Here is a 27,999-nt window from a genome sequence, read left to right as displayed (position 1 = left end):
ATTCTGCACAGCTTCTCAGCACAGAGCACCGCCTCAAGCTGCAGTGGCTGATAAATGGAGAAACAGCAAAGGACACTCCCGGACCCTGGAGATAATGGAATGCAGCCTGTCCCACCACAAGATACCAAACAACTGTACTGTGCCGGGCACCAATGCTCGAGCTTGTGCCCTAGCCTCTCCTCCCATGTCACAAAATCTTAAGCAGAGACAGGAACCTGGGGTAAGTGTTGTGGCTTAGTACATTTCCTGTTTAAAAAAAAAAAAAAAAAGCAGCAAAAAGAAGTCATTCAAACGAGATGTCAGTTGCAATGTGTTAGCACCCGGTAACCCAGGGCTCACCCTTCTCCTTTCTGGCGTGGGGCTTAACTGAGGTCGGGGAGCAGAGCAGGGCCTCTGAACATCTGCCGAATCCACCTAAGGGCTGCCCTTGCTGAGTAGAGGTAAGAAACTTTAGATCTGTGGCTAGCTAGGGATGTACAGAAGTAAACGCTGACCCTGTAAAGGGAGGCAATTTGTGTCTTGTTTTTTTCCCCAAGTTTCAGCCTGCATGATTGACACTGGGAAGTTGTAACATGAACCAGCAAGGGATTTTTTTTCCCTTTGAAGTTTGAGTGTTACAGCATGCAAGAGAGAGATAAAGGGCATGCTCATTAATTAGGAAGAGTAATTTTGGGTGACCATGGAAGAAAATAAAACCCATAACTCATCAGCAAGGGCTCAGCAGTTTGCTCAGTTTGGGGGGTGAGTAACAGATCACACTTTTCTTTATGTTTCTTTCTTACTTTAAAAGTTAAAAGGTATTTTGTGTTTAAATCAAGCGTATAAACAAGTCCTGCTTCCTGGGATGGACAATAAACAGGCTCTGTAGTCAGAAGAATGTAGTCAGAGCAGGTGAGAAGGTAGCTGAGCTGCTTGTAATGAGAAGAGTCTAACAAACTCAGGGCTTTGAGTACGTATCACACACCCGGATGAACGGGCAGCAGCACGCAAATTCAGCACTGGACTGGGCCATTTTTAAAATAGGAAAATATGGGCAGAGAAAAATATCTTTTCCAGGGCCTGAAAAGTTTGGAGGCCAGTTGTCTTTTTGGGGGGAGGAGGAGGAGTGAGTTCACATCCCGATCCCGTTTCTGAGGGTTTTCAGCTCTGGGGTGTTGGCACAGGCCCCAATCATTATGTACTTCAATGTCGGCAAAGCTGTTCACCAGATCTACCCTCAGCCTGCTGTGGAAAGGAAGACTGGGCATGAGAGAGAAAGCCCAGAATGTGGGCCACAACAAAACTATTAAGTCAAGACCATAAAAGCTGTGTGGAAACAACATTTTAAGCATTTTATAACGTAAGTTCCCCAGTTCTGTTATTTCTCCAGCTGAAAGTTTGCAACAATAAAATCAAATGACTAGCAGATTTTGATGAGACGCAGAGGGGGCTGAGCGGAAAAATTAAGTGGAAAAAAAGGACATTTCAGGCAGTGAGAGGTTTGAGAGTCAGCAGCATCTCCAAACAAATGATGGAAAGAAACCCCAAAAAGCCAAAAGCACAGGGCCATTTAGAAAGTGATTTATTTCAATATTATCTTGGCAGTTTTCATTTTCCTACTTGGCTGGGGGAGCATTTAAGGTGATGCATTGATGGCCAGTTTGCATAGATTTCTCCTACATAAAAGCATACACCCTTCGGATTGTTATTAAAAGGCTGTTCTCAGATTGACTAGCAGAACGCCTTTCCAAAGGAAAACATTTCAGTGACCTGCTCTGACTGTGCCATTATAAGAAATGTGTTTATCTGTAGTGGTTCTTTACAGGTAGCTATACTATTTTGTAAGGCAGATCATTATAAAATCCTCCCATCTTTCCTCCCCCTTCCCCAAAACCTTGCAAACTTGTTAATTGACACCACTAACTGCTCTCAGCATTTCCATCAAAGTCAGTGATTTTCCAGTTGTGTGGGACAAAGAAATGCTAGTGAAATCGCTTATTTTTATTTGAGAGTGAACAAAGTTTAACCTGTTTTTTCAGAGACTAATTTGCCTTATTTTTTCTTCACTTTAGTTGATACATTTTTTCTTTCAGGCAGTCAGGCTCTCCGACTCAAGAGTAATTCGAGCTTTATAAGTACCTGGATAGAGAGTGCCCAGAATTTTGAAAGGGTTTGGATAGGAATTTGATCTTATCTATCTACATCTCAATCAGTCTGTCTCTCTTTCAGCTCTGAGTGCAAGAGTGTAGGAAGTAGTCTAGCTCATGGAGACATTAAGGACTGTAACAAATGGTTGCTATGAAAACAACATAATATATGTTGATGAGAATCTGAAAAATGTTTGCTAGGAATGGACATTACTACAACACTCTTAGCGTACTGGTCCAGTGGTGAGAGCCCCAGCTCAGAGACTTTATGCATATGATGGGTGCCAGTTTATGTTCTTGCCAAGTGAACAGATGCTGGCATGTAGCAGATCATATAGCTTTGGAGGACATGAATAGGAAACCTAAAGCTGGAAGAGAGCAGTCTCTCCGTATTTCCAATCTCGATTTCCAACGAACCACCAAACAACATCAAAAACTTCTTTTATTTTTTGTTTAAATTATTGTGGGCATTATAAAAGGGCTGACTCTGCTCACAATTACACTGGTGTAAATCATGAGTGCATCCACTCAGTGATGTTACTCCCAGTTGACTTCTATACAACTCAGAGCAGAATGTGACCCTAAGGTAAAACCTTGGGTACTTATCAGAACTGAACTCTAACGACTGAATCATTTGGTGATCCCCAGTCATTAAGGTTGGGATTTTCAAAAGCATTCAGCGTTGGCCTAAGAAGGGAATGGTAAAACTCCCACTTACTTCAGTAGGAACAAAGTTGGGCCAATGCGTTTCACCATTGAAAAAAATCACACTCTTCGGGTATGTTTACACTGCAGCTGGGAGCATGTCTCTCAGCCTAGGGAGACAGACTTGTGTGAGCAGGACTCGAGGTCCTCCTCACCTTCTCCCATCAGTTAGGGTCTGTAGCTCTGGTTCTTAGTTTCCATGTGTTCTTGTCAAGTGTGTCTTCCAAGCTGTCACCAACCTTCTTCATATCCTCCTTCAGCATCTCAAACAACTTTTTTTAGGTGGTCTTTGTCCTGTGACTACTAGCTTTTGAACTCTCTGGCCAACACATCCTACATCCCGTCATTTCACATGACCCAGTCGTCTCAGTCTATCCTCCCCTCAGCTTTTCTGTGATGGAGGCTACCTGAATCCTGGCTTGTACCATTTCACTGCATAGCTTGTCAGCTCTTGTCTTACCCAGCACCTGCCTGAGCATTCTCCTGTTGGCAGCGCTGTAGTTGTTGTTCTCTCTGCTTCATTGGTCAGCATGCTGACTCACATATCATGGCTGACTTAACCACGATCTCATACGCTTGGCTCTTTAGTTTACTTGGCCTATCCTTATCGCAGAGAATTCCTGTCAACTCTCTCCATTTATGCTCGTCAGGTGATTCCTAACATCTGCATCCACATCCCCATCATGGCTCCACTGAGGTGTGTAAGTTATTGCACAGCCTTAACTCTGTACATCTAGTTTTACTGGCTTCGTGTTGTGTCCCTCTCAACAAAGCACTGAATGTATTCCATTTTTTGTCGGCTGATTCTTAAGCCATTTTCTTCTAATGCAGGCCTCCATAGTTCTAGTTCCCTTTCCAGTTTGTATTTATCTTCACAGCACAAAATAATGTCATTGGCAAAAAGCATGCTCCATGGAGCCTCTCCCCTAATCGCCTGCATCAAGGCATCCATTGCAATCACAAATAGGATTGGGTTTAAGGCTGATCCTTGATGTAGACCTATACTGTCTGTGAATGATTTACTCTAGGCGCAGCTGCTTCTCACTACTGTCGTGCTACCTTCATACATATCCTTCACAGTCTGAACATATGTCTCTGGCAGATTGTACAACCAAAGGCACCGCCAAAGCAATTCTCTAGGAACCCTGCCACAAGCCTTCTCTAAATCTACCAACACCAAGTGCAGTGCCATGCATTTGTTCCTGTACTTCTCCTGCAATATTCAGGTCGCAAATACCGCCTCCACTGTTGATCTTCCAAGCATAAATCCAAATTGGTTGTCATATATTTGATGCTCCAGCTCCTGCTAAAATCTTTTCTCGATAATTCTTTCTAGCCATTTCATAGTGTTCTCCATTAACTTGATGGTGTGACCCTGAAAGCCCCTTTATGCCAACTCGCAAAGACTGCACCCAACAGAATATGTAGCCAAACTATGTCTCAGAGTATCCTAAAAAAACCCCAAAACTTGTGTAATGTATGTACAGGTTGTGTATACAGAGTTATGTATGTATGCTGGAAATATGTTCTTAAAATATGTTGTGGAGGCAGTTGATAAACTAGCCTGACCTAGACAAAGGAATGTGGATTTACCCATCTGCATGGATCAAGCAAACAGGTAGAAGAGAAAAACATCATGGCTTGATTACAAGCACAGGACAATAGAAAGACATTTATATCTACGGTAAACAAAGTGATCAAGTGAATTAAAAAAAGCAAATTGACCTGAGGATGAAGAAGGGGCTTGGCACCTGCACCCCGAAAAACAAGCAGTAGGGGAGAGGAATTTTGTCTGGGTTTATTTTCAAAGAACACATTTCAAAGGCTTTTTGAACTATAAAAGGACAGAAAGGGGACTCCTTTGTTATCCATCACTTAGGAGACAAAGGGATCAGCACCCTCTGATGCTGTGATTGGTGGATCCTTCTGCCTGAGAGGCTGGGGATGCTGATAGCTTGATGTGAGTGAGACAGCTGCTCAAGCAAAGATTGTAGCTTGCTAAAGTTAAGTTTCAGTCACTAGAAAGTAGGTTATTTTTGTTTTGTTTGTAACCAGACCTGTCTCTCTTCTTTTGCTCACTATCACTTAAATCTATATTTTTATTAATAAACTTATTATTCGTTTTACTATAAACCATCCCCTTCCTGTTATAGTAAAGAGAGGTGCATAACTGGGAATTGGTCCTGCTTCGAGCAGGGGGTTGGACTAGATGACCTTCTGGGGTCCCTTCCAACCCTGATATTCTATGATTCTATGATTCTATATCTTCAACTGAGCCAACAGGCTGAGGTGTATTCTGTCTCTTTGGAGACAGGAGATGTGGTTAATTTCGATGAGCGTCCAAGTGAGGGGGACTGTGCGCTGCAGAAAGATGCCTGTAGGGAACTCGGGAACCAGGGCTCACTAAATGTTACCTGCAAGGGGAAGTTTAGAATGGCAGAGTCTGGAGGTATTTTCTGCTGAGGTGGACAGAGTGGTGTGGCAGAAGGCTGTCACACTGTTTAAGCTCCAGCAAAGCTCTCTCTTGCTCAGGCAGAGAGGTAATACAGTGAGCTTATGGCTCTGGACTTCCTGAGGAGAACATCACAGATGGGTTGGTAATTACTACATTCCTGCACACCTCCTTTAGATAGGGACCAATGTGCTCTTCCTCCACGTGTCAGGCATTTTCCAGTACAGAGAATTAAGTTGAAGAAGTCGGTCATCATCACCACGACCTCATGGGTGAATGCTTTAAATGCCTCCTTTGGTACACTGTCTGCTCCCACTGCATTCCCATGTTTCATTGTTTTCAGTGATGAGGCTTATGGTCTTACAAAGCTGCTGCTTGCACATACTTCCCACAATGATTTCTTCGCATTCTCTTCACTGAGCAGTTTCTCATAAAACCTCGGCCATCTCCTAATGATTTCACTATCATCCACCCGTTCTCTTCGGCTTTCTTCTTTGACGCACTTCGCAGCTGCCAAGTCCTCTGTGTTTCTTGGCTAATCTATATATTCCTTTCTCCCCTTCCTTTGTTAGTAGTCATGCATAAAAGCCTTGAAATGCCTTCCACAACTGCTGCTGCTTTTTTCTTTTGGTAGCAGGGCTTGAGCTAGTGTGCTAAAAATAGCAGTGTGGAAGCTGACGCTCCAGCCACCATAAAACTACGCAGGCTAGCCGCCCAAGCTCAGACCCAGGGGGTCAGGTGGGCTTGAGAGTCCACCTGCCATCTGAGCTGCACAGTGCTGTTTCTTGCTTGCTAGCTCAAGCTCTGCTAGCAGGAGTCTGACTCCCTGGGCAGGGCGGATCATTCCCAGCTGCAATGCAGATATACCCTAAATGGCCAGATAGTCAAAAGAGCTTCGCAATCAAGAGCTCCTATTGTCCTCAGTGGGGCTAGAGAAGATTCTCCATTGTTCTGAATGGGAGCTGCTGGCTCTGAGCAATTTTGAAAATCTGGAGATGGGAATTTGCTTCTTTCTTTCATCTGTTCCTGTATCAATCCATAGTAACTTCACTGGAGTCAACGGAGATAAAACCACAGTGAGTGAAAAGAGAACCAGGCCCTTAAGAACATAAGAATGGCCACTCTGGGTCAGACCAAAGATCCGTCAAGCCCAGTATCCTGTCCTCTGACAGTGGCCAATGGCAGGTGCCCCAAAGGGAATGAACAGACAGGTTTTCATCAAGTGATCCATGCCCTGTCACCCAATCCCAGCTTCTGGCAAACAGAGGCTAAGGACACCATCCTTGCCCATCCTGGCTAATAGCCATTGATGGACCTATCTTCCATGAATCTATCTAGCTCCCTTTTGAACCCCGTTATAGTATTGGCCTTCACAACATCCTCTGGCAAGGAGTTCCAGAGATTGACAGTGCGTTGCGTGAAAAAATACTTGGTTTGGATCCTGTTAGCTGGTCAAAATAAAATGGATATTCCATCCCAGGGCTGCAGTGTAATACTCCTCTCCCCAACACCCAGAACCATGCAGGGGAGACCTCTCCATCACACACTGTGTGGGGACCCAGGTGGTGCTCTCCACCCCCTGCACTCCACCAGCTGTGTGTCCTTGGGGAGAAACTGCAGGGAGGAACCAGCCATAGGAGCAGCTGCAGAATCGGCCACAGCAGGGACCTCGGGACATTTTTCCAGAGCTTTTCCTTGTGCTGACTGGCTGTTTGTTCCAACCCTCCACCTCCCTCGGACTCTTCACCTTAGCTTCACTGTCCGCTTGCCCTCTTCTTCCTCTGCCCTGTCCCCCTCACCCTTCCCTTCCCGTTTAGCTGATCACCTCCTAACCAATACCTCCCCCCACATCACTGCCATCACATTGTTGACTTTGCTTGTGTGTTCTACCCCTTCCCCCATGCTGAACCTGCTACTTGGGGTTTATGCCATGCTTAGCACAATGGGACCCCATTCTTGGCTGGCCCTTTGGCCCTGCATAATAAATATGATCAATAATAACTAACAGAGAATCTCACCGTCCAAACACAATAGGCCAAAAAGAGAATAAAATGTGCACTTGGGCTGGCAGGCAAGAGAGTCAAGTATTTCTTTACTCCCACTACTGGAGCACTAATCCAATCCCAAACTGCTCAGCAGAATGCCTAGCATGCTCACATGATCCTCCCAGCAACATTTCTGGAATGTGCATGAGGATTATCCATCTGGATCAAGGAGCAGGAAATCCCTGTGCTGGCTAATAAGGAGGGGTAGGAGGGGAAATGTGATGTTTAGGGATTTTGTCAGTGTGTGTCATGTTGTATTCTGTTTTCTCCCTCACTGGTGGAGAGGAGAAGACCCAAACACCTTCCATGTGGCCACAGTCTAGTAAAGCAAGCAAGAGGGAAGCTTGCAAGTGGAGCAGAGAATTCTGTAGGAGGAAGTGGAGGGAAGGGATTATCATTCACTCTGTACATGTACATAGGGTGACCAGACAGCAAGTGTGAAAAATTGGGACGGGGGTTATAGGAGCCTATATAAGAAAAAGACCCAAAAATCAGGACTGTCCCTATAAAATCGGGACATCTGGTCACCCTACATGTACACAGTGTAGGGAGGTAATGCCCAAACAAAGGAGCTCATTCTTAGGGCAGGCCTCTGGTGCAACCTACCTGCTTTGCTTGAGCTATAAACAAACAGAAGTGGAGGCAAGCCCACTGGGCTGAGCAGTGCCATTCAGCTCTCCTGCTTGCTCTCCCCTTATCTTGAGTCCAACAACGTTTCTAACAAGAGTAAACATTAATGTACAGGTATTTAATATTTACAACAGAGGAGGACAGGAAGCAGTGCCACTAGCCAGGAGAATTAAGGACATGGCATTACAGCCAGCCAGGTTTTTGTGAGGAGAAGGAAAGAAAAACGTTCAGAGTGCAAACTGGAATGTACCATTTAAGTCAAGCTATTGCAGAAGATGAGTGTTAAGGAAGAGGAGCTAAAAGAATGCAGCACTCAACATTAGGGTGACCATTATCTTCAGGTAGTAGAAGCTCTTAAAACTGATAAGACAGAAACAACCTGGGATTTTTCCAAAGATTCTATAGAAAAACCCAGGCAGTGTGGTAACACAAGCTACATGTGCTAGACCTCTCTGGGCATGCACAGAAGACAAACAGGATTTAGAAATACATGCAGCTGCATGAAAAGTAAATTATATAATAGCAAATTTCCTACATCTACAGTTAATCTTTTGGAACAGACTGGAAAAATATATGTATGCAGGAAAGGAATGCAAGGCCACTACTACGGAAATTCCAGGAGCCATTATTCTTACTTCAGTCTTACTTTTTTAGGTGGGCCAAGGGCTTATAACTAGGAGCAGGAGGCTGAAACTGAGCAAAAGAAAATTTAGTCTGAACAGCAGGTGGTATTTGATAATGGCAAGATCTAAGACTGCAGAATAAATCTCCCAAGGAAGATGGTAGAAGCTTCATCACTTAGAACATGATTGAAACTGAACTGGATAAAGCACTGGAAAATCTTCCTCAAGGAGCAATCGTGTATTAGCTCCAAGCGTGTGTGTATATATTTATCTATGGCTGGGGGTAGGGAGATGGAGAAGATGGGACATAATGAGTGTTTACCACTAATGTCTGTGATTTCATAGCGCTACAAAGATGCCATCTGCATTCACTGAATAAGGAGAATATTCCTAGAGTTGGTGTCTCTCAAACATTTATTCAGCCTCCAGCCTGATCCTTTGTTTCACTTGCAATGTCTCTTCCCCCTCCCCTTTGGTTTCATTAGGAAAGAACTTCACCAGAGCAGCCGGAAGATCATCACAGGCTGGTGTGTTGTCTGTGCGGTTGTGGACAATATGATCAGTCAAACTGAGAAGTCCCCACGCCGGTGCAGGCGTCTGAGCGAGAGTTACGACGAGAAGTGCGAGCGCCGGCACGAGACCCGTGAGAACTTGTGGAGGAGAAACAACGTCACCACATGTCGCCGTGTGATGCAGTGTCGGAAAAAGGAAGCAGAGGAGCAGTCCCAGAGCCCCCGCCAGAAAGAGTTCCTGAAGAGAAGGAACTTAGCCACCGAAGAAGGAAAGAAACAAGTAAGGTTTCCTACTGGGACACCAGCAACTCCAGGACAAGAGTGTGCAACAGGCACCCACAAGGAAGCATCTTCCTGGATGGATCTGAGGTCACCCACATCCCTCCAGGTAACAGCTGCAGCTATGACAGTCATACTTTTCGTAAATGGTTGGCTACCTACTATGGGCCTTATCCAATGTCCACTGGAATCAATGGGAGTCTTTCCATTGACTACAAGAGGTTTGGGATCAGGGCCTAAATATTTGACGGCAAATGGATATTTCCTTGACAATTCACAGACTTGATCCAGGGCAAGATTTTGTCCCATCACTCTCATTGTGTTCCTCTCCTACTTTCTAAATACTGAACTTTGACCCAGATGGAGATTTGCAGCCATTTCTTGTCATTCAAACCTGCATTTTGGTAAAAAAAAAAAATAATTGTTTTCCTCTTGTGCAAATTGCCTCTCATTCTCGTTAAAAGATCTGAGACGATGACCATCATAAACAGTTAGCTTTCTTGGGACGAATCTATGGAAGCATGTCTCCCCGCCAGCATCTTTAGTGGCAGGAATTTTCTCATGTTGAGTTAGTAATGAGTGTCTGATTGTATCCTAATTTCAGCATCCTTCTTACAAACTGTAAATTATCCTGCGTTTAGGCTTGGAAGTATCAGATTTTTTATCAGTAAACATTGTTACAACAGTGATATCACCCTAAATATACAACCAATCAGTATTTTCATCATAATAACCAAAATTTACAGATAGGCAAAGTTTCCAAAATGCTGTTTGAGAACTTATTGGAGTTTGATTTAAGGATATTTACTTCGTATATTTTGACAAGTAATGTTGACCGTCCCATAATATCTCTCAACTGTGAAAAATTAAATTGATAAAAATCAAAATGACTCTGCCAAGCCTACTGATGTTATATGCAGCCAGCAGTGAACCAGATGAGCCAATGCATTTAATAAAACCAGATTAAGATCATACATAAATGTTCCAGTAAAACAATCAGATTGTACCTTCTAAACTCACAGCCTTTTAAATGAAATAATTCCCCCATCTGTTTTTGTACCTAAGTAAAGTTATCCAAGGGGCTTTTAATTGAAATGAACAACCAAGGGCAATAAAATAAAAGCACAGACATGCCCTGGGGGCTCCTCTACAAGGCATGAGTGTGGAGGACAATTATTTACCTCATGCTACTGTTTACTTCTTTTGATCACTGGGTTTAATTACAAGCCAGACAGCAAGATCTTGAGGCAGGCCTTCACATGCTTGCAGCCCATGTGCCTGTAACGTTGGCTGCAGAACCGTTCTCATCCTAGCACCTGCAGGGGGCTCTGAGGAGCAGAAGTAAGGGGAAAAAAAAAAAGAGTTCATGCTCTTACTACCAGAGATCCTGAATAGGCACTCAGATATAACTCTGATGAGTGCAGAACAAATATCTAAGCCTACAGCTCGCCAGCTGCTAGCAGCAATGCTAGCCAGGAACTAACTCAAGGCCTCAAAAGCTCTTTTCTTACACTCGGTGTGGTTAGTGAAGCAATCGGCCTCCTGGCCTCTCAGAGGCACTTTCTTTCCCTGCAGCTTCCCAGTCTACCTGCAGGTAGCAGTTCCCCCACTGCCCCTGTCAGTGTTGCTGAGCGGCTACACCTTGGACTGACTCCAGTGGGAATTGGGGGTGCTCAGCACCTTCTGAAAAATTAGGCCTTGAACCCAATCTCACTGTAACCCTCAGTCTCCACCCATGTTATTGCCCAGGTCCGTGGCACAATGTGTACCATTCCAAGTGACAACATGCCATTGGGTTAGTCGCTTCCCCTTTTCTCTCCGGGTTTTTAATAGGCCATTATAAAAATTAAACTCTCATTTCATTTCAGAATAACAGCACCTCCGGGGTCCATCACAAGCATCTCCAGCACAGTCTCAACGATCCTCGCACGCAGAACAACTGGCACTCCTGTGGCCTTTCATCACCAAACATCCTCCCCAAAGACATCTCCAAGACCAGCCGAGGTACAAGACGACTGGCTAAATGAGGCTTAGGTTTTGAAAAAAGGAACTCAAGCTTACTGGGATCTGGGGGCTGCATCTTATTTAAACCTCTGAGGTTCAAGGGAATCACATGGATTATTTTGCTTTGGACTCCCAAAGCAGGCAGAGAAAGAGGGTCTGTAATGATAAAAAATCCCCCCAGGTGCCACGTCACAATGTACTGGAACCTGCACCTCTGAAATCAATGGGTGTTTTGCCTGTGAATGGTATGGGAGCAGGATCAGACACAATCCTAACACATGCCAAAAGAGTTCCTGTTCCTAGAAGCCCTGTTCAAGTGTTTAAGGAGGATGTTCTGTATCAGCCAAATCTGACATTTTTCCCTTTCCTAACCGTGCATGATAAGAATATGTTGATTCACCAAGTGCTATTCTTTGTGCTGAGTCAATAATGACCTCACTGCCCCAGCCTGCTGCAAAATGGCACTGTGCTGCAGAGGAAGCCATCATCCCATACAGATGTAAAATGGAGGCTCTGAACACTTGTGATCATTAAAAACTCCATGGCGCTTTTCTCAGAAATAGGTGCGTTTGCCAGTAGCTTGGCCAAACTTTAACTTAGGTTAATGACCTAAATTCCACTTGCATTTTCAGCTGCATACAAGATTCTTCTTCGCCTTCTGCCCTAAATTGTTGTGTTATGCTGCTGTGTGCAGTTTAAACTGCCATGTGTCATCCCAGCAATGGTTGCATTTCAGTGATGGTTGAAATAATCCCTATATACAGTTGGTAAAGTACTTTATGAGTCTTCAGAAGGAAAGGTGCAGCTGTGAATGAGGGATTTTATACTAGCTATCTGCTGACACTGTAGGAACCAGTATACCACCCTCTCAATTTTATCTTAACAGGCACTCAGACATTAACAGATTCTAGTGCAATAAAGAAAGACTCAAGCCAACAAACAGAGTAAGTATTTTGTTATCTATCCTATTAGGAGCACATTCTTCCTGCTTCTGCAAGGGCTGGGGATTCACTGATACCTGTAAAGGCACTTTGACGTACTTAGATGCAAGGTGCTATACAAGCGCAAAGAATTATTATTATTGGCATTATTTATTGTTCTATGAATCGTCATAGGATTGCTTCTCTCCCTAGCAAGTATTTTCAGTGCACCCATTCTTGTGATCTTTTTCATAAATCTGTCTCATGTCCATCTTAAGAAAATCCTTGTCTTTTTTTATTTTAGCTGTGGAATAGCAGTATTAGACAAGGTAAGCAAAACATATGAATAACCTGTACAGAAATGCCTATGAGGATCCTGTTGTCCTAAGAAACATTAAATTAAAGGGCCAAATTCTACAGTTCCGGGATTTTAACAGTGTCAATGAAAGCAGGATTTGTTCCTGATTATTTCTTATTGGAATGTAGATGACAGAGATTGCTGGAAATTAATTTACTGACAAAAAGATCTATGACGGTACATCTAATGCAGTAGACAGGGACAGTCTTGTTCCAGGGAAGGCACTGACTGTGCGGTAAAATACCTACTGGTACTTTGGGTTTAGCCAGTGAATGGCAGAACAGCTGCATTATTGCACAAGCCTAAGCACAGTAAAGATCTGTATAGCTTATTATCATTGCCCAGAGAATGTGATAACTTAGGGTTCCCATTTAATGCTTGTTAGAACTCATACCACTGACTGCAGTTACTTGCAAAATCTTTTCCTTTATGGAAGTGATTGGTTTAAAAATATCATCAAATAGAAGGTTTGGACAAACTGAATCTGGGTTTTATTGCGCTTTTCTTTCACTTTTAGGAAATAATTCAACTTTCCAACTACCTCAAGGTAAGCAGAAAAATGATAAATACAGTTCTAGAAATGGGTGGAGGGTATGTGTGAGGAGGTAGCTTTTACTAAACTGGTATCATGCACCTAGTTTTAAGGTGGCCAGGAAAACAAAAGGCGCAGCTGCTGAAGCCCAGGGAATAAGTTCCCAAAACACAGTGAGGAGTGAAAATAGCTATAACGAGTGCTAGAGGGGAAACAGGTCACCCCTGGCTGTCCAGATGAACTAGGGTCACTGGGACGCATTCAGAGCACCTATATTAGCCTGGCCTTCTCATTTTGCCTACAGGAGGCGTTACATCGAGAGCTGCTGCTGAAGCAGAAGATGGTGATTTTACAGGAGCTTTTATCCACATTGCTACAAGCATCAGAAAAATCTTGGAAGGTACCAAATGGCTACGCTGCGTACTTCTAGTTGGCTTTAGGATTATGCCGGGATCTCCCAGGGCAGAGTCCCATGCATGCAAGGGGGAAAACCCCATCAGGTCTTGCTTATTTCTGCCACCTGAATTCCAGCTCTGTTTCTGGTCTTCTAATACATTCTGGGATGATCCTTCTCTCCTAATGGAGAAGGCGGTATAGCTCTGAAGCTGAGCTGTGGCTGCAAGGGGACATGACTGGGCTCAGAACTATTTAGCATGTGACTATCATTGCCCTTCCTCTCCAATATTGTTTCATTTTAGGGCCAGCTGAAAAAAAACGCTCCATTGTTCTGGAAACGTTCTTTTTGTTTGACATTTTCATTATTTTCCCCTTCATTCTTTTGGACAAAAAGTGTTGGGATGAAACGTAAGTTTTCATTAAGCTTTGAACTAAAAATGTTTCTCTTCCTGTTTCTTTTTTTAAAAGTTTTGAGGATTTTCCCCCATTTTCTGTCACTCTTGTTTCTCCCCCTTTTCCAGTAGGAAAAAAGTCTAAGACCATGGGAGGGAAAAGACCATAAAAAAAATCTTAATTGCCCCCTGTCCTCCAAAAAAGTTTTCACTTTGAAACAAACTTTTGTTTCAATTTTTTGTGGGGAAGGGGAGACCAAAAATGATTTGAGCCAAAATGAATTTTTTTCACGCAATTTTTCATTTAGAGTGAAGTGCCATTTTTCAATTGAGAAAACACGGATTGTTTTTTTTAAAAAAACAACCACCCCATTTTGTGCAGAGAAACAAAGGGGGAAAAGAGGGATTTTAACAAGAGGGATAGCCTTGGTAAGGTCTGCAACAGCTTGTTTCTGTGCGTTCTCCTGCCAAAAGATGCCAAGACGAGGTGCTAAATAACAGTGCCAAGAATGAATCCAGAACCAGACGGAGCAGGCATCTCAGTTTAAACCACCTGTGTGTGGGAAAGAATTTCATTCTGGTGAAGGTGCTAGACTCACGATCCTGGAGGCTGAATATATCTGTTTATCCACCAGAACAGATACAACACAGACAGCAGCAGTGCAAGCTTCTGCCACACACCATATCTCAATCCATTCTTGATATACGTTAGAGGGAGCCCCTCGAAGTTAAAGGCTATTCACTTCTTTGTCACTCCATTGAGACAAGCAATCAGGAGACGACCTAGAGCCAGCTGCGGCGGCAGTTTGTGTTATATGGACACCCTTCCTGCAGCAGGGGCCCAGGGCCCTGAATCAGCAAAACACTTAAACAAACACACCCCTAAGTGTTCTGCTGAATTAGGGCCTCCACCCCACCAAATCTAGTTCCCATGGCTCACCAAACAGGCATCAGATGGTAACAATTTCTGAATACAGCTGACCCAGAGTAGATTTTTAACCAGCAGCCTGGAGGTGACATTAAGCAATTACTTCTGAGAAGTACAAGCCATTATGGACTAGGTCATAAAGCAAATTTTAAAACAGAAATTTAAAATCAAGTTACATTGCAAAATATTTGCTATTAAAAAAATGTTAATTTGGAACTAGACTTAAAAAAAAAAAAAGATCGGAAAGAGTTCTGTCAGAGCAGAAGAGCCAACCGATTGGGTGACATGGAGCAAAAAATGCGTTAAGATGTACTGCGGTTTGAGACTTCCTCCGTAAAATGCTTCTGACAAATATAATATGAGCAGGAAAAAACACGCTGACACACACGCTGGCAGGAAGTAGCCATGAAACCTCAGATTAGAAACAGGTGGGTGAACTTTGCTTCTTAATGTCTTTGCTATAGAAAATAGATTTCTCTGCTCCCTCTGCTTTTAGCCTTTCATGAGGCAATCAAAATTTATTTGTTGCTGGGGTTGTAGCCAACAGAGAAAACAAAGTAAATGATATTTAGAAATTGGCCCTCTGGGAATAGTTTAGCACAGATGATGAAGAAAACAGGCCTGAAAATGCTCAGAGGGGCTTCTGCAAGTTCACGGCTGGCAAATGAGGTTGCCAGACTCTTAAGGGTCCCATCTGGAAGCCTCTCTAAAGCAAATTAGGTGACGATTGCTATGTTTCCATAACGAGCTGAGGCACCAAACCTTGAGGCAGCATTTTAGAATCAATAGCTCCTATAATAGAAAGTCTGAAGGGAAAAGAAAAATGTGATCATGCTGTACAACAATGGTCTGATCATAATTACACTGAGAATCCCTGTAGGATCCTACTTAATATTTGTGGGTGCATATAGACCAATATAATGAATGCGTTCATCAGTACAACAGGAATATATCTAGCAGTTGGGCCGAGGGGCTACATTCAGGACTGCAGGGTTCCATTTCCTCTGGGTTTTATTTCCAGCTCTGCCACCAACCTTCAGCAACCCGCATAACCTATCTGTGCCTCTGTTTCCTCATGTGCAAGCAGCAGGATAACAACAGGGCTGTTGTAAAGAGTAAATACTGTTTGTAAAATAGTTAGTTAACTCCTTTCGTCTGAAGAGCTCAAAGTTTCATGTTGTTACAGTAACCAGTAATGACTTTTTAGACCTGTCTTTTAAAGTATAAAAACACCACCTGAATATATTTTTCCCATCCCCAAAAATGCTGTCTGACCTTGGGAAGTCTGGAACATTTTCTGTGTAGTTTAAAGACTGTTTCCACTGCCTCGCTGCCACTTTCAGGGATCACTTTTCTCCCTTTTATTTGGCATGGCATTTGAGCAAAGGGAATGCAGTCCAAAAACAATGCTTAAAATTGCTTCTTTAAACCAGGAATTGAAAATGACAGGTTTAAAAAAAGCAAAGGGGGAGGGAACATCAGATACAGTCTACCAATCATGGGCTAGCCAGGACACTGCAGAAAACACACTGTGATTCGCTGACAGCTGAACAGGGATGCAGCTGAGGGAGGATTTTGCAGCCAAGTATGTTGGAGTGGCCACTGGCCATAGATGTCCCAATTTTTGGTAGCCCAACCTCAGATCCAGAGAACCAAGCATCCGTAGCTTCTATTGACTCCACATAGAATTGGGGTCATCCAGTCTCTGAAAATAAGGCCCCAGGGGTACCCAAGGATTGAGGCATCCAAAATCAGCCACTTTTGCAAACATTGGGCCTCTGACTAACTTTGAGCTCCCTTTTGAGCCTCCTTCAGGCTGTGGAGGCAGGGATCTGCGAGAAGTGTGAGCCGTCATCTTAAGGGAGCTCAGACATGAGGAACAACCCGAATGTAACTGTGAGAATGAACAGCTAAGGGGGGCATTGTGGTGTCTTCTCAGCAATCCTTTCTGGGCTGGTAAATACAACCTGAGCCTGGTCAACAGGTTTAAGTTTTGCCACCATAGCTATGATGGTCATGGGTGGGATTTTTTTCCCCACACGTAACCATCATAGCTGTGCTGGCAAAAGCCCAGTGTAGACACAGCTATTCTGGTAAAAGAGTCCTTTTGTAGAGTAGAGCTTACTCCATTTAGGGAAGTGGTCTAAGTTACAGGGACCAAAGTGCTCTTGCGGGTGTAAGCTGCATCTCCACTTGGAGGAGGAGGGAGTTTGCTGGTATAAATCTACTAGTACCAGCAAACCCTGTCAAGTATAGACAAAGTCTAATTCTCCCATCTGGCCCTCTATGCTCATTTACACCTGTATAGAGTGGGTGAGAAATGCTACCACTCTGACTAGACAGTGCTTTACATCCACTTTCCACAGGCTTAAAAAGACTGCCAGTAGAATCTGGCATGAAGTCTCTTCCAATATCTTGCATCTAAAAATATCTCTCAAAATTGCCACCCCCCCTCTTTTTAAAAAAAAAAAAAAAATACAATTGGCCTCCAGTTTGTTATGGGAACTGACAGCTAGATTTATTGGACTTTACACTTTTGGGGCTGGGATGTGCAAACATCTGTGTGTTGACAGAGTGCCCAGCACGCCAGGGCTCTGATTTTGCTTGGGGCCTCTGGATGCTCCCATGATATGATATTAAATAATAACCCAATGGATGTTAAGCGTGGCTTCGCACAGTAGTGAGTGGCCGTGGTGCTGACATCCTTCAGATCAGAGGTGGAAGACGAGAGTCCAGGTAAGCACTTTGCTAGAAGCCTTGCCTGGATTTGCATAGAGCCTGCATCTTACAAACCCAACTGGAAAACCTGACCAACACTGGGAAAAAAATATGATGACTCAGTTTCCCCATTCCTCTCTCCACCCCCAACAAAGCTCAATGTGATGCAAACCCAATCTGTTTCCTATGGAAGCTGACGAGGCAAGATGCTGCCACCCACTGGAGCTGTAAGCCAAAATGTTGTTGCAAGAGAGAATCATGAAGCAGAAAGCAAGGCTGTGTGTGTGGGCTGGAGTTCTGCTCTCAGTGCTCAGCAAATCATCCAGAGTAACTATATGTCTCCTTTGCCTTTAACTTTTCTGAGCGCTCCTGCGTTCCTATAATTGATAGAGCTGGTTAGGGGGAAAAAAGGGGAGGGAGGAAGAACTGCAAGTGTTTCATTTTTTTCCCTTTTTTCAAAACTTTGAAATTCTAAATTTTTCCCACTTTTTTTTGAAATTTTGAAACTTTAAACTTTGAAAATAATTTGGGCCAGCCCTGGGTATGACACTAGGAGCAGAAGAAAAATCAGAAACATGAGTGAGCAAAAGTATGATGGATTCACTTAGAAAACTGCAGAGGTTGTTGTGTAATTCAGTATTCCAGACCTTGCCTCAATTATTTCTTCCAGGGTCAGCTGAATGAAGACAAACTAAAGGGTAAACTGAGGGCCCTTGAAAATCAGCTTCACACCTGTGCCCAGGTAACGTATGTGACTTTTTCAAAAAAGCAAAGAGAATAGATAGAAAGAAAAACTTTGCATGCAAGTAAAAACACAGAACAATTTAATTAGGTCAGGTCTTACTTTCCAGAAGGCTGTTATTAAATAGGGTCAAAAAACTGTTATGTTGTTTGCTGCAGCTTGATGCGTTTATCCATGTACGTGCTAATACTCAGATCCAGTGAGATCTCTCAGACTGGGGAGTAGCCCATCAAGGGTAGCGGTGTTTGAGACATTTAAAACTGAATCATGACAAAGCCGTGGAGAATGTATTAGAGAGAGAGCAATCCTGAACTGGAACCTGGTGGATCTTTTTGAATTTCTAGGCTTGTCTCTCACCAGTGGGTTAAAAGTCCATTGGTAATATTTGAATCAACTGTCAGTTCAGTTGTCTCTTTAAAGCATTACTCAAAGGACAACGTGAAGAGGATCCTGATGGAGATGGAGGACCAAAAGCAGACCTACGAGCAGAAAGCAAGAGAAGCTCTGCAGAAGCTGCTGGAGGAGAAACTCCAAGCAGAACAGCAGCTACAGAGCGCTCAGGTGAGGAACATGAATCCCACAGCAGACGTCCGAGCGAGAGGGACAGGCCCGTTTTCAGGCTGATGAAAAGTATAATCACACCACCAGTTCAATCACGTTTGGGCCCAATCCTGCTCCCAGTGAAATCACTGACCCAAACCCCTTGGCTTTAGTGAGAAGAGGATTTTGCCTTTTACCATCTTCAACAACTGTGCAAAATAATATATTTTAACTACTGAACGAAGGCTAAAGTGGTTGTCCCCCTAACCTCTAGCCCCATACTTAACAATACAATGTCTCATAAGAAGTTTGGGTGCGTGTGTGCGTGGGGGGTGTTATTTAAGTTGTCTGAGCCAAATGATGGGTGATTAAATAACCTGGTGGGAAGGAGAAATGCTGCTGCTTTCGGTAGCTTCATGGTTTGTAATCTCAATGTTATTGTGGTTTTTAAATGTACATCCAGAGCACCCAGAGCTCTGGATGGGTGCCCTTTGGTGTGGCTTTTTTGAGACCAAAATCCTAACAAATAACGTCACCAGGAGAGTTCTCCTGTGCCACATTTGTCCACTGGGCCAGGGAACAAATTAACATTTTCAACACCAAAAAACAAAACACGACGACAAAGCAGCACAGAAACAATCTGTTTTAAACCTACAGAAATACACAAGAGTTCAGGTAATCCCCTATGTCAAACTCATGGTAGTTATACTAAACACTCCTCTTGTATGTACAGTCATATGGACCTTTAACTTCCAGAGTGAAAAGCTCCTGCTTGTTTCTCTCCCCTCCCCATCAGGCAGCACCGTATTCTAATATGTCTCTATGCTACTTCACTACACAAAAACAGGGCAATGCCATCATGTTATATTACAAATGCACAGAACTTATTTCGCCCCTGCATTTCCCAGAGGTGTTCGAGACAGCGCTGTCAGAGTATGATCTTGAAAGAGCAAACCCTACACATTCATGTGTGTGGAGCGGCAGGGCGGGGGGCTGTGTCATAGTTCAGCACATTACACAGACTGGAATCTTCACAGATGACACCAAAAATCTGATTTCTGATTCTCCATGCTTGGATTTTGATGCGCTGTATTCATTTCAATGAGAGGAATGGGGAATCTTTAAAGGTGGGGCGCCTGGGTTGAGTTCATCACTGGTTCTATCAGATGAGCTTGTGCTTGTAAATGTATAGGTGCAAGATAAAAGCCAGCATTAAACATATACAAGAGCTGCAGCATTTTAACTAAACCAGTATAAAATCACACAGTGCAGCAACGTGGTGTGTAGATCAGTCCTCAGCTAACAACGTTGAGTCTTGGGTGTTGTTTTGTTCTTCAGAGGACCCTGGCAGTCACTGAAGACGACTGTGCTGTCTGGAAAGAACACTATGACACATTAGAAGCAGAGTGGAGTAAGACAGCCACTAAGCACACTGAACTAGAGAACAAGCTCTGTGTTTTGCAGAACCAACTGCAAGTAAGTTCGTTCTCTGCCGTATGGTTGTCTTGTTGCCTCTGCTGCTCTGGTCAGGCTGTCAGAGACCACGGATGTATGATCACGAATGGGTTAAATTCAAACACAGCTCCACTATGGCAGAGGTTTTATCTGTATCCTCTTCTAAATTACAGTATTTAGGTGATTATAAGATTTTCCCCAGGCTGCAACTTTGTTTAAAATGTCTATAAACTCATTACATTTCTATGTAATGTCATCTGCTCCATATGACTGTAACCCTGATGTCCCAGCCATGGAGTTCAAATAACTGAATTCCCCTTGAGACTGAGTTGCACAGAGTATTCTTTTGTGTGGCATTTCTCCATACTGTTAAATAGCCACCATACTCCACTGCAGAAGAGGCTGCATTGCAATTGTAGGCCAAATGGTTCCTGTAGCAGTGGAATCAATTACACAGTGAAACACATGTTTCTAGGTGTGCAAAAACTTCAGCATACAACTATGCAGGCCAGAGATTCAGGCCAATTTGAAAACAAGGCCTTTAATTTCTTGGTTAAACAATGCTGTGTTATTATTTACAAGTCAGACAGGAACAGATTTTCAGAGTTGCTGAGCACTCAGCTCACTTTGACTTCTGACGGCCAGGCCCACATTGTGTATCCTTTGAATTGTTAAGTATAACTTCTATAACCAATGCCCTGATGCTGAGGTTCTTTCCTGAATGCAGTGGGCAGACACCCAGAATGAGCAGCTCCACCAGGCCCTGCATAACTTGGAGAGTGAGCGGGAAGATCTCAATTTGAGACTCGAGGCTCTACAAGAAGACAGCCAGCTCAGAATGGAGCACATCAGTGCAATGGAAGGTACCGACTTTGCTAAGGGAAGAGCAGGATGAGTAATGGCAAAGGTTTCTCCCCAACAGGTTACCTTCAGGAAATACGTTTTTTAAAAATCCCAGTTGTTAAAGCCCAACATAAAAAAATACCTTCCTTTAAGCACTTTGAACATCTAGGCTTGGAAGACTACTCTGGTTTCCAGTAGGGATCCTAGATTAAGTTTTATCCAATTTTCTCTACCTAGGGTGACTGAGTTAGAAGGAGGTCAAGTGACTTTTCCAAAAGAAAGGGTGGTCTGGGAGCCAAAAGCTCTGGGTTGAATCCCCGGCTCTGTCACAGGCCCTCTGTGTGCTCTAGTCTAGAGCAAGTCACTGCATCTTTGTGCTTCAGTTTCTCTACCTGTGAAATGGGGATATTACTAACCCACCTCACATGGTTGTTGACAAATTCTTTAACATTTGAGCTGCATGGGAACAGTGATGGGCATGATGAGGCCATAAATAAATGCTAATCATACTGGCAAGTGGCAGTTCAGACAGGGGCCCTGAAATTCAGTTACTATTAATGTGGCTATTTTAAGTGTAGCAAATAAAATTAACGACCGATAAACTAATGGCAGCCGTATCTACCTAATGGATTTAAGTCTTGCAAACCGTCATTTAAACTAAAACCAGAACAGACAGCATTATTAATAGAGTGTAAAGAGCACCAGTAAAGCTGCCTTCACTGGTTAAACAGCATTTATTTGGGCATGTATGATTAACAGGAAATCGCTGGAGTCTTAAGGAAAAACATTAGCTCATGAAGGCTCTCAACACCTTTCATTCCACTGTACAGAAGCTGTACAAATTTGGACAGAAGGAAACCTGCAGCACTTGCAGAGATTTCCTCAGAGATTTTTTGTCATCCCTGACTTCTAATAATTAATTTGTTAATTTCAGGTAAATTGCAAAATGAACAAAAGCAAAAGCTGGCGCTGGAGGCGACAATCACTTGTTTGCGCAGTAAGTAGCACTGCGGGGCACAGGCCTGCATTTTTAAAATGCATTAAGTCTGACGCTGCCTTTGCAGCTTAACCCCAGTGAGCTCATGAACCCTGGCTTACATGGATAAGATAAGAGTCAGGCCCACTGCTCTGTGAAATGCGCCTTACAGGGAAATGCAAGAGCCTTCTCCAGTTACATCTATTCTTCTCCATTCATGGATAAACTCCCCTGCACAAAGACTGATGGAAAAGGAGGACTTGTGGCACCTTAGAGACGAACACATTTATTTGAGCATAAGCTTTCGTGAGGTGTAGTGGAAAAATGCATCTGATGAAGTGAGCTGTAGCTCACGAAAGCTTATGCTCAAATAAATTGGTTAGTCTCTAAGGTGCCACAAGTCCTCCTTTTCTTTTTTGCAAATACAGACTAACACGGCTGCTACTCTGAAACCTGTCATTATGAGAGACTGATGGGATTGTCTTTCCTATTCGTTATATAAAAGCAGGTTTACCCATCACCCAGAGCAACTGTGATTGGCTCTAAAGGTGACCAGGTTATCAGAAGGTCTCAGCTGATTGATTCTGCAAACAGAAAATCCAGGGATCTGGAGGGAGGGAGGGCATGAAAGACACCCCTCCCTTCCCTCTCCCCCCCCCCCATAGCCTGCTCACCTCCACTAGGCACATCACTAGCACTTGGCATTGATCATTATTAGCACAACACAACCTCATTTTACAGTGTGTCTTTGACACAGACTTTATCCCAGATTGTCTTAGAGTTAAATATTAGCAGAGGGAGAAAAAGTACAACAGGAGAGGGCAGAAGAGACTGTTTTCACCGGACACTGGAAAAGAGATGGAGATACAGTGGAGTGGGCAAAAGGGAAGCTGTTTCAGACAACAGGAGAGTCAGAGGAGACGGCTCTCACTTTAACACAATCTGGATACTGTTAAACAGGACACTGGGGCTAGAGAGAAGGGGAGAAGGATGAGGCGTGAGACACGCAGATAGCAGTGGCTGGAGCAAGACCACCGAGCATTTAAAATACAAGGACCTGGATTTTCAAAAGTGACTAGTCACTCTGACAGCCTGACTTCTTGGGTGCACAACCTGAGATGCCTTAAAGAGGTTTGATTTTCAGACAGTGCTTGGCACCTGCCTCTTGAAAATCTACTCTCTTTAAGATCTCTCAGCTTGATTGCCCCAAATCACATCATTTAAAAATCTTGGACATGGAGAATCATTTTGTACTGGGTCCTGAACTGAGTGGGGGAGCCAGTGAAGTTGCTGACAGGTACTGTTGCACTTCTCTGTACATTGCGAAGGAAGGCATGCTATCTTCAATAATCATAGGCAAATAAGATTTTGCCTTTCAGAGTAAATCTGTCCAGACTTCACAGCATCTGTTTGGGTATTTTTTTTTTATAACAGCAACAACAGACCTAACTCTTCTATCTTAGGGGATAGCCATACAACCCCTGGGCTTTTAGCAGAGTAGCTTGGGTATAACCGGTGGCAGAATTTTCCAAGAAATTGTATGAATGAAGCGAGTCAAACCACCCACACAGTAGAACCAGTTTACAGTGAACTAAAAACAAATAAGGAGGGCTGAGATAGGAGAAGGGGCAGATTAGAAGAGAAAGAAGAAATGCCCAGAATGAAACTGATTTGTGTACATAATTTGGGTGATAATAGTGGCTTATTCTATTTGCAGACCAGTTACAGAACCAGTCCAAGGAGCAGAAGGCTCAGGAAGAGGTGGTAGGAAGAAAAGGTCAGAAAACTTTGTAACTCAGACTCTAGACAACCATTATGCTTCTAACCTCACATGAAAAGGTTAAACAGTAACTTCTAGTGAAATCGATTTATCTGTTTAGCGTAAAGCAATTCTACTGTTCATAACAGGTTGCTATGTATTCCTAATTGATACAAAATTTAGCCTCCCTATATACAAATACATGTATCTGTGATGGCAAATGCCTTAAACAATAAATTGATTTGATTTCAACACTTCTGCTTCAGAGGCCATGCCAGTCATTGTTTACTTGATATGCCACATCTCCAATTTCAGCTACCCCTGCACACCAAGAAAATCATCATCAAAGACTGGGGAGTTTTGACCCCCCTCCCCACCAAAGGTAGCTTACTTTGCCAGACTACTATCAAACACCTAATAATTGTTTTAAAAATAAATATTTCTAACTCATATGCACAACCGAGCAGTAAGACAACTAAGCCATGTCCTGCATTCATTTCCAGTTGCTTAGCAGCTGAATACATGTTTAAGTGTACAAAGTTAAAGATAATCAACTTGTAGAACAATGAAGAGGCTGACCAAAAGCCTGGACTCATTTCTCATTGGAAGTCTGGCTGTTTTTTTAGATCAGGTTTTAACTATGCAGCTCCAACCCCCCAGTCCAGTCAGAGAAAAACAAGATGCTTTGTTAAAGCATCCTGACCATGAGGGAGAGGAAAATCTGAAGGACCAGGTGCAAAAGAGGACAGACCAGCTCATTGCAAAGGAAAAGGAGGTGAGGAGGTGATACAATCCGTTAATGAGATTCAGTGTTCTCATTAGGAGATTAATTGCTATTTTTAAAGGCTTCCAAGGCAGAAATAAAAATGGTGTGTGATGATTTTTAGGAATAACCATACAAATAGCATCTAATTCTGTAACTGGAGACTCACGGTCACTACATTTTGAGTCTGACCTCAACTAAACCCCCCGTTGGGTTTCCTCTAAGTATTTCCAGGTGGAAGAATAGTCATGCAGTGACCTCGAAGCAAGCCCTTTACACAGATAGCCTTAAAGTCACAAAATATTTCATACCCCGAATAAAACCTTCCCATGCAGAAGCTGAAATGTGTGTTGGCATGCGAGTTAAATACTGCAGGTCAATCTTGTACATAGAGGAGCTCAGGGCTATCAGAATAAAACATAACATTGGTACCCATCTTCCCAGACCATTGACTTCCCCGCCCCTCCCGCCAAGCCAGCTCCTTTGAGGCTGTTACCTCCTGGAGCAAAGAAGAGAATGATAGAAACACAGTTTATGTTCACCAAAGGGAATCAGTAAAGAGAAAATACCCAAAGGCACATTTTAAAATTAAGTGCACACAGAGCTGTGGGATGCAGGAGCAGTGTTGGACGACAAGTCCCTCCCGCATGGGGCTCACCACATGACAGCACACGCACAGGGCAGCGCCACAGGGAGCAGACACAGAGACAGAGTGGTTGGGGTTCAGGGAGCAGAGAGGGTACAAGGGACCTGTATGCACCCGGGTGGGGGACAGGTAGAATTAGCGTTTCCTAAGCACAAGCATGTGTTAGCAATGCCACTGATGCTAGACACCCCTAGGGGAGCGCTGTTACGGGGAGCACACACCTACCCCTCACAGTTGTCGTCTCAGCGGGCTCCCCCAGAACCACAGAGATGTTCTGCCAGTCTGTCCTCTGCACTCAGAAGCCCCTGGCAGCTGCCAGTGGGGCAGTTACGCGCTGCTCATCCCAAACACACCTGTGGCTCCAGTACTTGGAAGGTAAAGGATCAGACAATTAAAATGAGGCCTGGGGAATTGTGGCTCTGGGGAATTTAATTGCTCTGCTTTAATCTCTCTTCCCCTATTTCTTTATGTCCTCATCAGGCCTACACCCTTGGGAGGAGTTGTTTGGGTGGGGAGGGAGAGGTGAGCCTTTTTCTTTCTTTATTGACTGTCTAATATAGTGCCTATAAAATACCTAGGCACCAAGGGACTTATACACAGGAATTTATCAAATAGGCATTTACCCTTCTCTGTGGCCGATGGAACTCAGAGTTACCTTTAGGGCTCAGAGTGTCTTACTGAACTCACATGGTCTCCTTCAATGACTACAAGCACCAGACATTGCAAATTGGATCTAAATCAGCTGGGGGCAGGGAGAGTGCAAAATACTATTAAATCTAAAGGAAACAGGTGAGAGAAGGAACTGGCTAGAACACACAAAGTTCTTCCTTTGCCAACAGCTTTTACAGGGCTACATTACAAACAGTACTGTGCACCATCAGGAAACTTGTGGTGCACCTTGCATAGACCATGGACTCCTCATACAATGCGGCCTCAAAACAATCTGACCAGCCCTAGGCACACCTGACCTGCTATGCATTGCCACAAACATCAATGCAACTAACACAGAATACGCACAAACACTAGGAGGTCTCCGTAGGTAATAACAGTGCCCCCCAGCCACGGCCAGAACCTTAGTGCTTTGGGGGAGCTGCTGAAAGCACAACTTCCCCTCCCCAAAATGAAAAGGGAAAATATAACAGCCACTCTCACCTGCTGGAAGAAAGCGAGATGCAGTCAGCAGCAGCCCATTCCAAAACAGCCATCTTAGGGCTGCAGCTGTTTGACACTGCCCAATTTAAAGGGTCACTCCCCCAAGGCATGCTGGGGAGGAAAAAAGTTTTGGAGAGAGCTAATAATGACCAGTCAGGCACAGAGGAAGATGTGTTTTGGGGGAAGGGGCTGTTCCTGTGTGATGCCTTTCCCTTCCCTCCTACTCAGTCCTACTGATTTTGTTCCTACCTTCCAGCCGGTAAAACTCTGCATGGGGGCAAGGGGTTTACCTATAAGGAGCCAGTTGCAGGCCTGGGGACTTTCTCTTCTGCTGTCATAGGCACTAGGATGGGATTAAGTATATTATGTTTTGGTGGGGGAAAATATTACATTTTCTTCCCACATGACTTGAGTGCTGCTGAAAGGTGCCAGCATACTAGCACTATAGGCTAAAGACCCCGGGAGAGGTAATATGCAGACAGAGGCAGCGTGTGCTTCCCTTGGGCTCCTCTTAACAATAAACTGCTGTCCTGCCCTAGATGTCACAATACTAGGGGGGAGGGAAGATCACTCTCCACTACATGGGCTCTGTTGCACTGGGACCTTCACTGAGACCTGCCAAATTCTTGGTACACGTGGGCCATTTCCTAACACTTGTCTGCTTTGTTTCCAGTGCGCAGATCTCCGCTCTGAGCTGGAGGCCCTGAGCGATGAGTACCGCTCCTGCATGACCAAGTTACGTCAGTGCCGAGATGAGCTCAATCAGTTCCAGAGCAAACAGTCAAAAGTAGGAGTTCGCTTTTACTGTGTCCACTGTTACCTACTGCAAACATCCTGAGCAGTTTGATACCTTTGCAGGCCCCACGCTGGGGTGGGGTGGTTGTTTCTCAGTTCTGTTCCACTCAGGTTCTTACACTGCACGCATCACTGTAGTCTGAGCCCCTTCCAATAGTGCTTTAAGCAACATGACTACACATCTGTCAAGTTGGTTCCTTTCTCTCCCCAGGAGCAGCAGATCCATGGGCGTGTCTTGTTTTGGTAGGATTTGTCTTTCTTTTAAATACACATTGTTATGTGTTTATATTAGAGAAAGCAAAGTCAAAGAAACACATTGCACTTGGAGCAGAAGGTGGTGAGGTTTGTCATGTCATCTGGGCAATGGAGGAAGGATAGCGCCTGTGTCTTTACACCGAATGTTAAATTAAAAATTTCCTTTGGTTGTGTACTGATTCACTCAACACATTTAATTCTCTCTTTCAGGGACAACGTGGCCACTGGATCCCTCTCCTACTGGTGGTGATAGCAGCAGCCATGGCGGCTTTCTTAGCCAATTTTGTACCCTGAGAACCTGTCCGTTTCAATTACCTCAGCTCAGCAACTGACTCAACTTTCTTCACTGTAATGTATAAAAATTTTGTAGGGTTTTTGGGGGGATATTTTTGAGCTGGTCTCGCTCCTCAACAAATTCACCCTGGTCCAATAAATGCCATGAGATCATTCCTG

General features: G+C 43.9%; 1 protein-coding gene across 8 annotated transcripts; it reads left to right on the top strand.

Moving 5' to 3' along the window:
* Positions 1–68: 68 nt before the first annotated feature.
* On the top strand, positions 69–27,993 carry TRAF3IP3 (TRAF3 interacting protein 3). 8 transcript variants are annotated; one of them, XM_077839374.1, is made up of 17 exons: positions 69–220; positions 9,067–9,481; positions 11,241–11,376; positions 12,263–12,320; positions 12,601–12,625; positions 13,172–13,201; positions 13,491–13,586; positions 18,291–18,362; positions 18,783–18,923; positions 20,241–20,378; positions 21,085–21,220; positions 22,135–22,197; positions 23,894–23,953; positions 24,562–24,710; positions 25,825–25,866; positions 27,170–27,283; positions 27,757–27,993. In XM_077839374.1, exons 2-17 carry the CDS (start codon positions 9,137–9,139, stop codon positions 27,838–27,840), a joined length of 1,689 nt encoding a protein of 562 aa, XP_077695500.1. In that variant the 5' UTR covers positions 69–220; positions 9,067–9,136; the 3' UTR covers positions 27,841–27,993. The 8 variants fall into 8 exon arrangements, 6 of the variants coding, with proteins under 6 accessions (XP_077695500.1, XP_077695499.1, XP_077695502.1 ...); XM_077839373.1 differs by lacking the exon at positions 69–220 and adding an exon at positions 241–440; XM_077839371.1 differs by lacking the exon at positions 69–220 and adding an exon at positions 481–741.
* The last annotated feature ends 6 nt before the right edge of the window (positions 27,994–27,999 follow it).

The sequence above is a fragment of the Eretmochelys imbricata genome, chromosome 21, assembly GCF_965152235.1.
Source record: "Eretmochelys imbricata isolate rEreImb1 chromosome 21, rEreImb1.hap1, whole genome shotgun sequence".
NCBI lineage: Eukaryota > Metazoa > Chordata > Testudines > Cheloniidae > Eretmochelys > Eretmochelys imbricata.
Note: the sequence above shows the minus strand (reverse complement) of the source record. Positions and strands in the feature narration are given on the sequence as shown.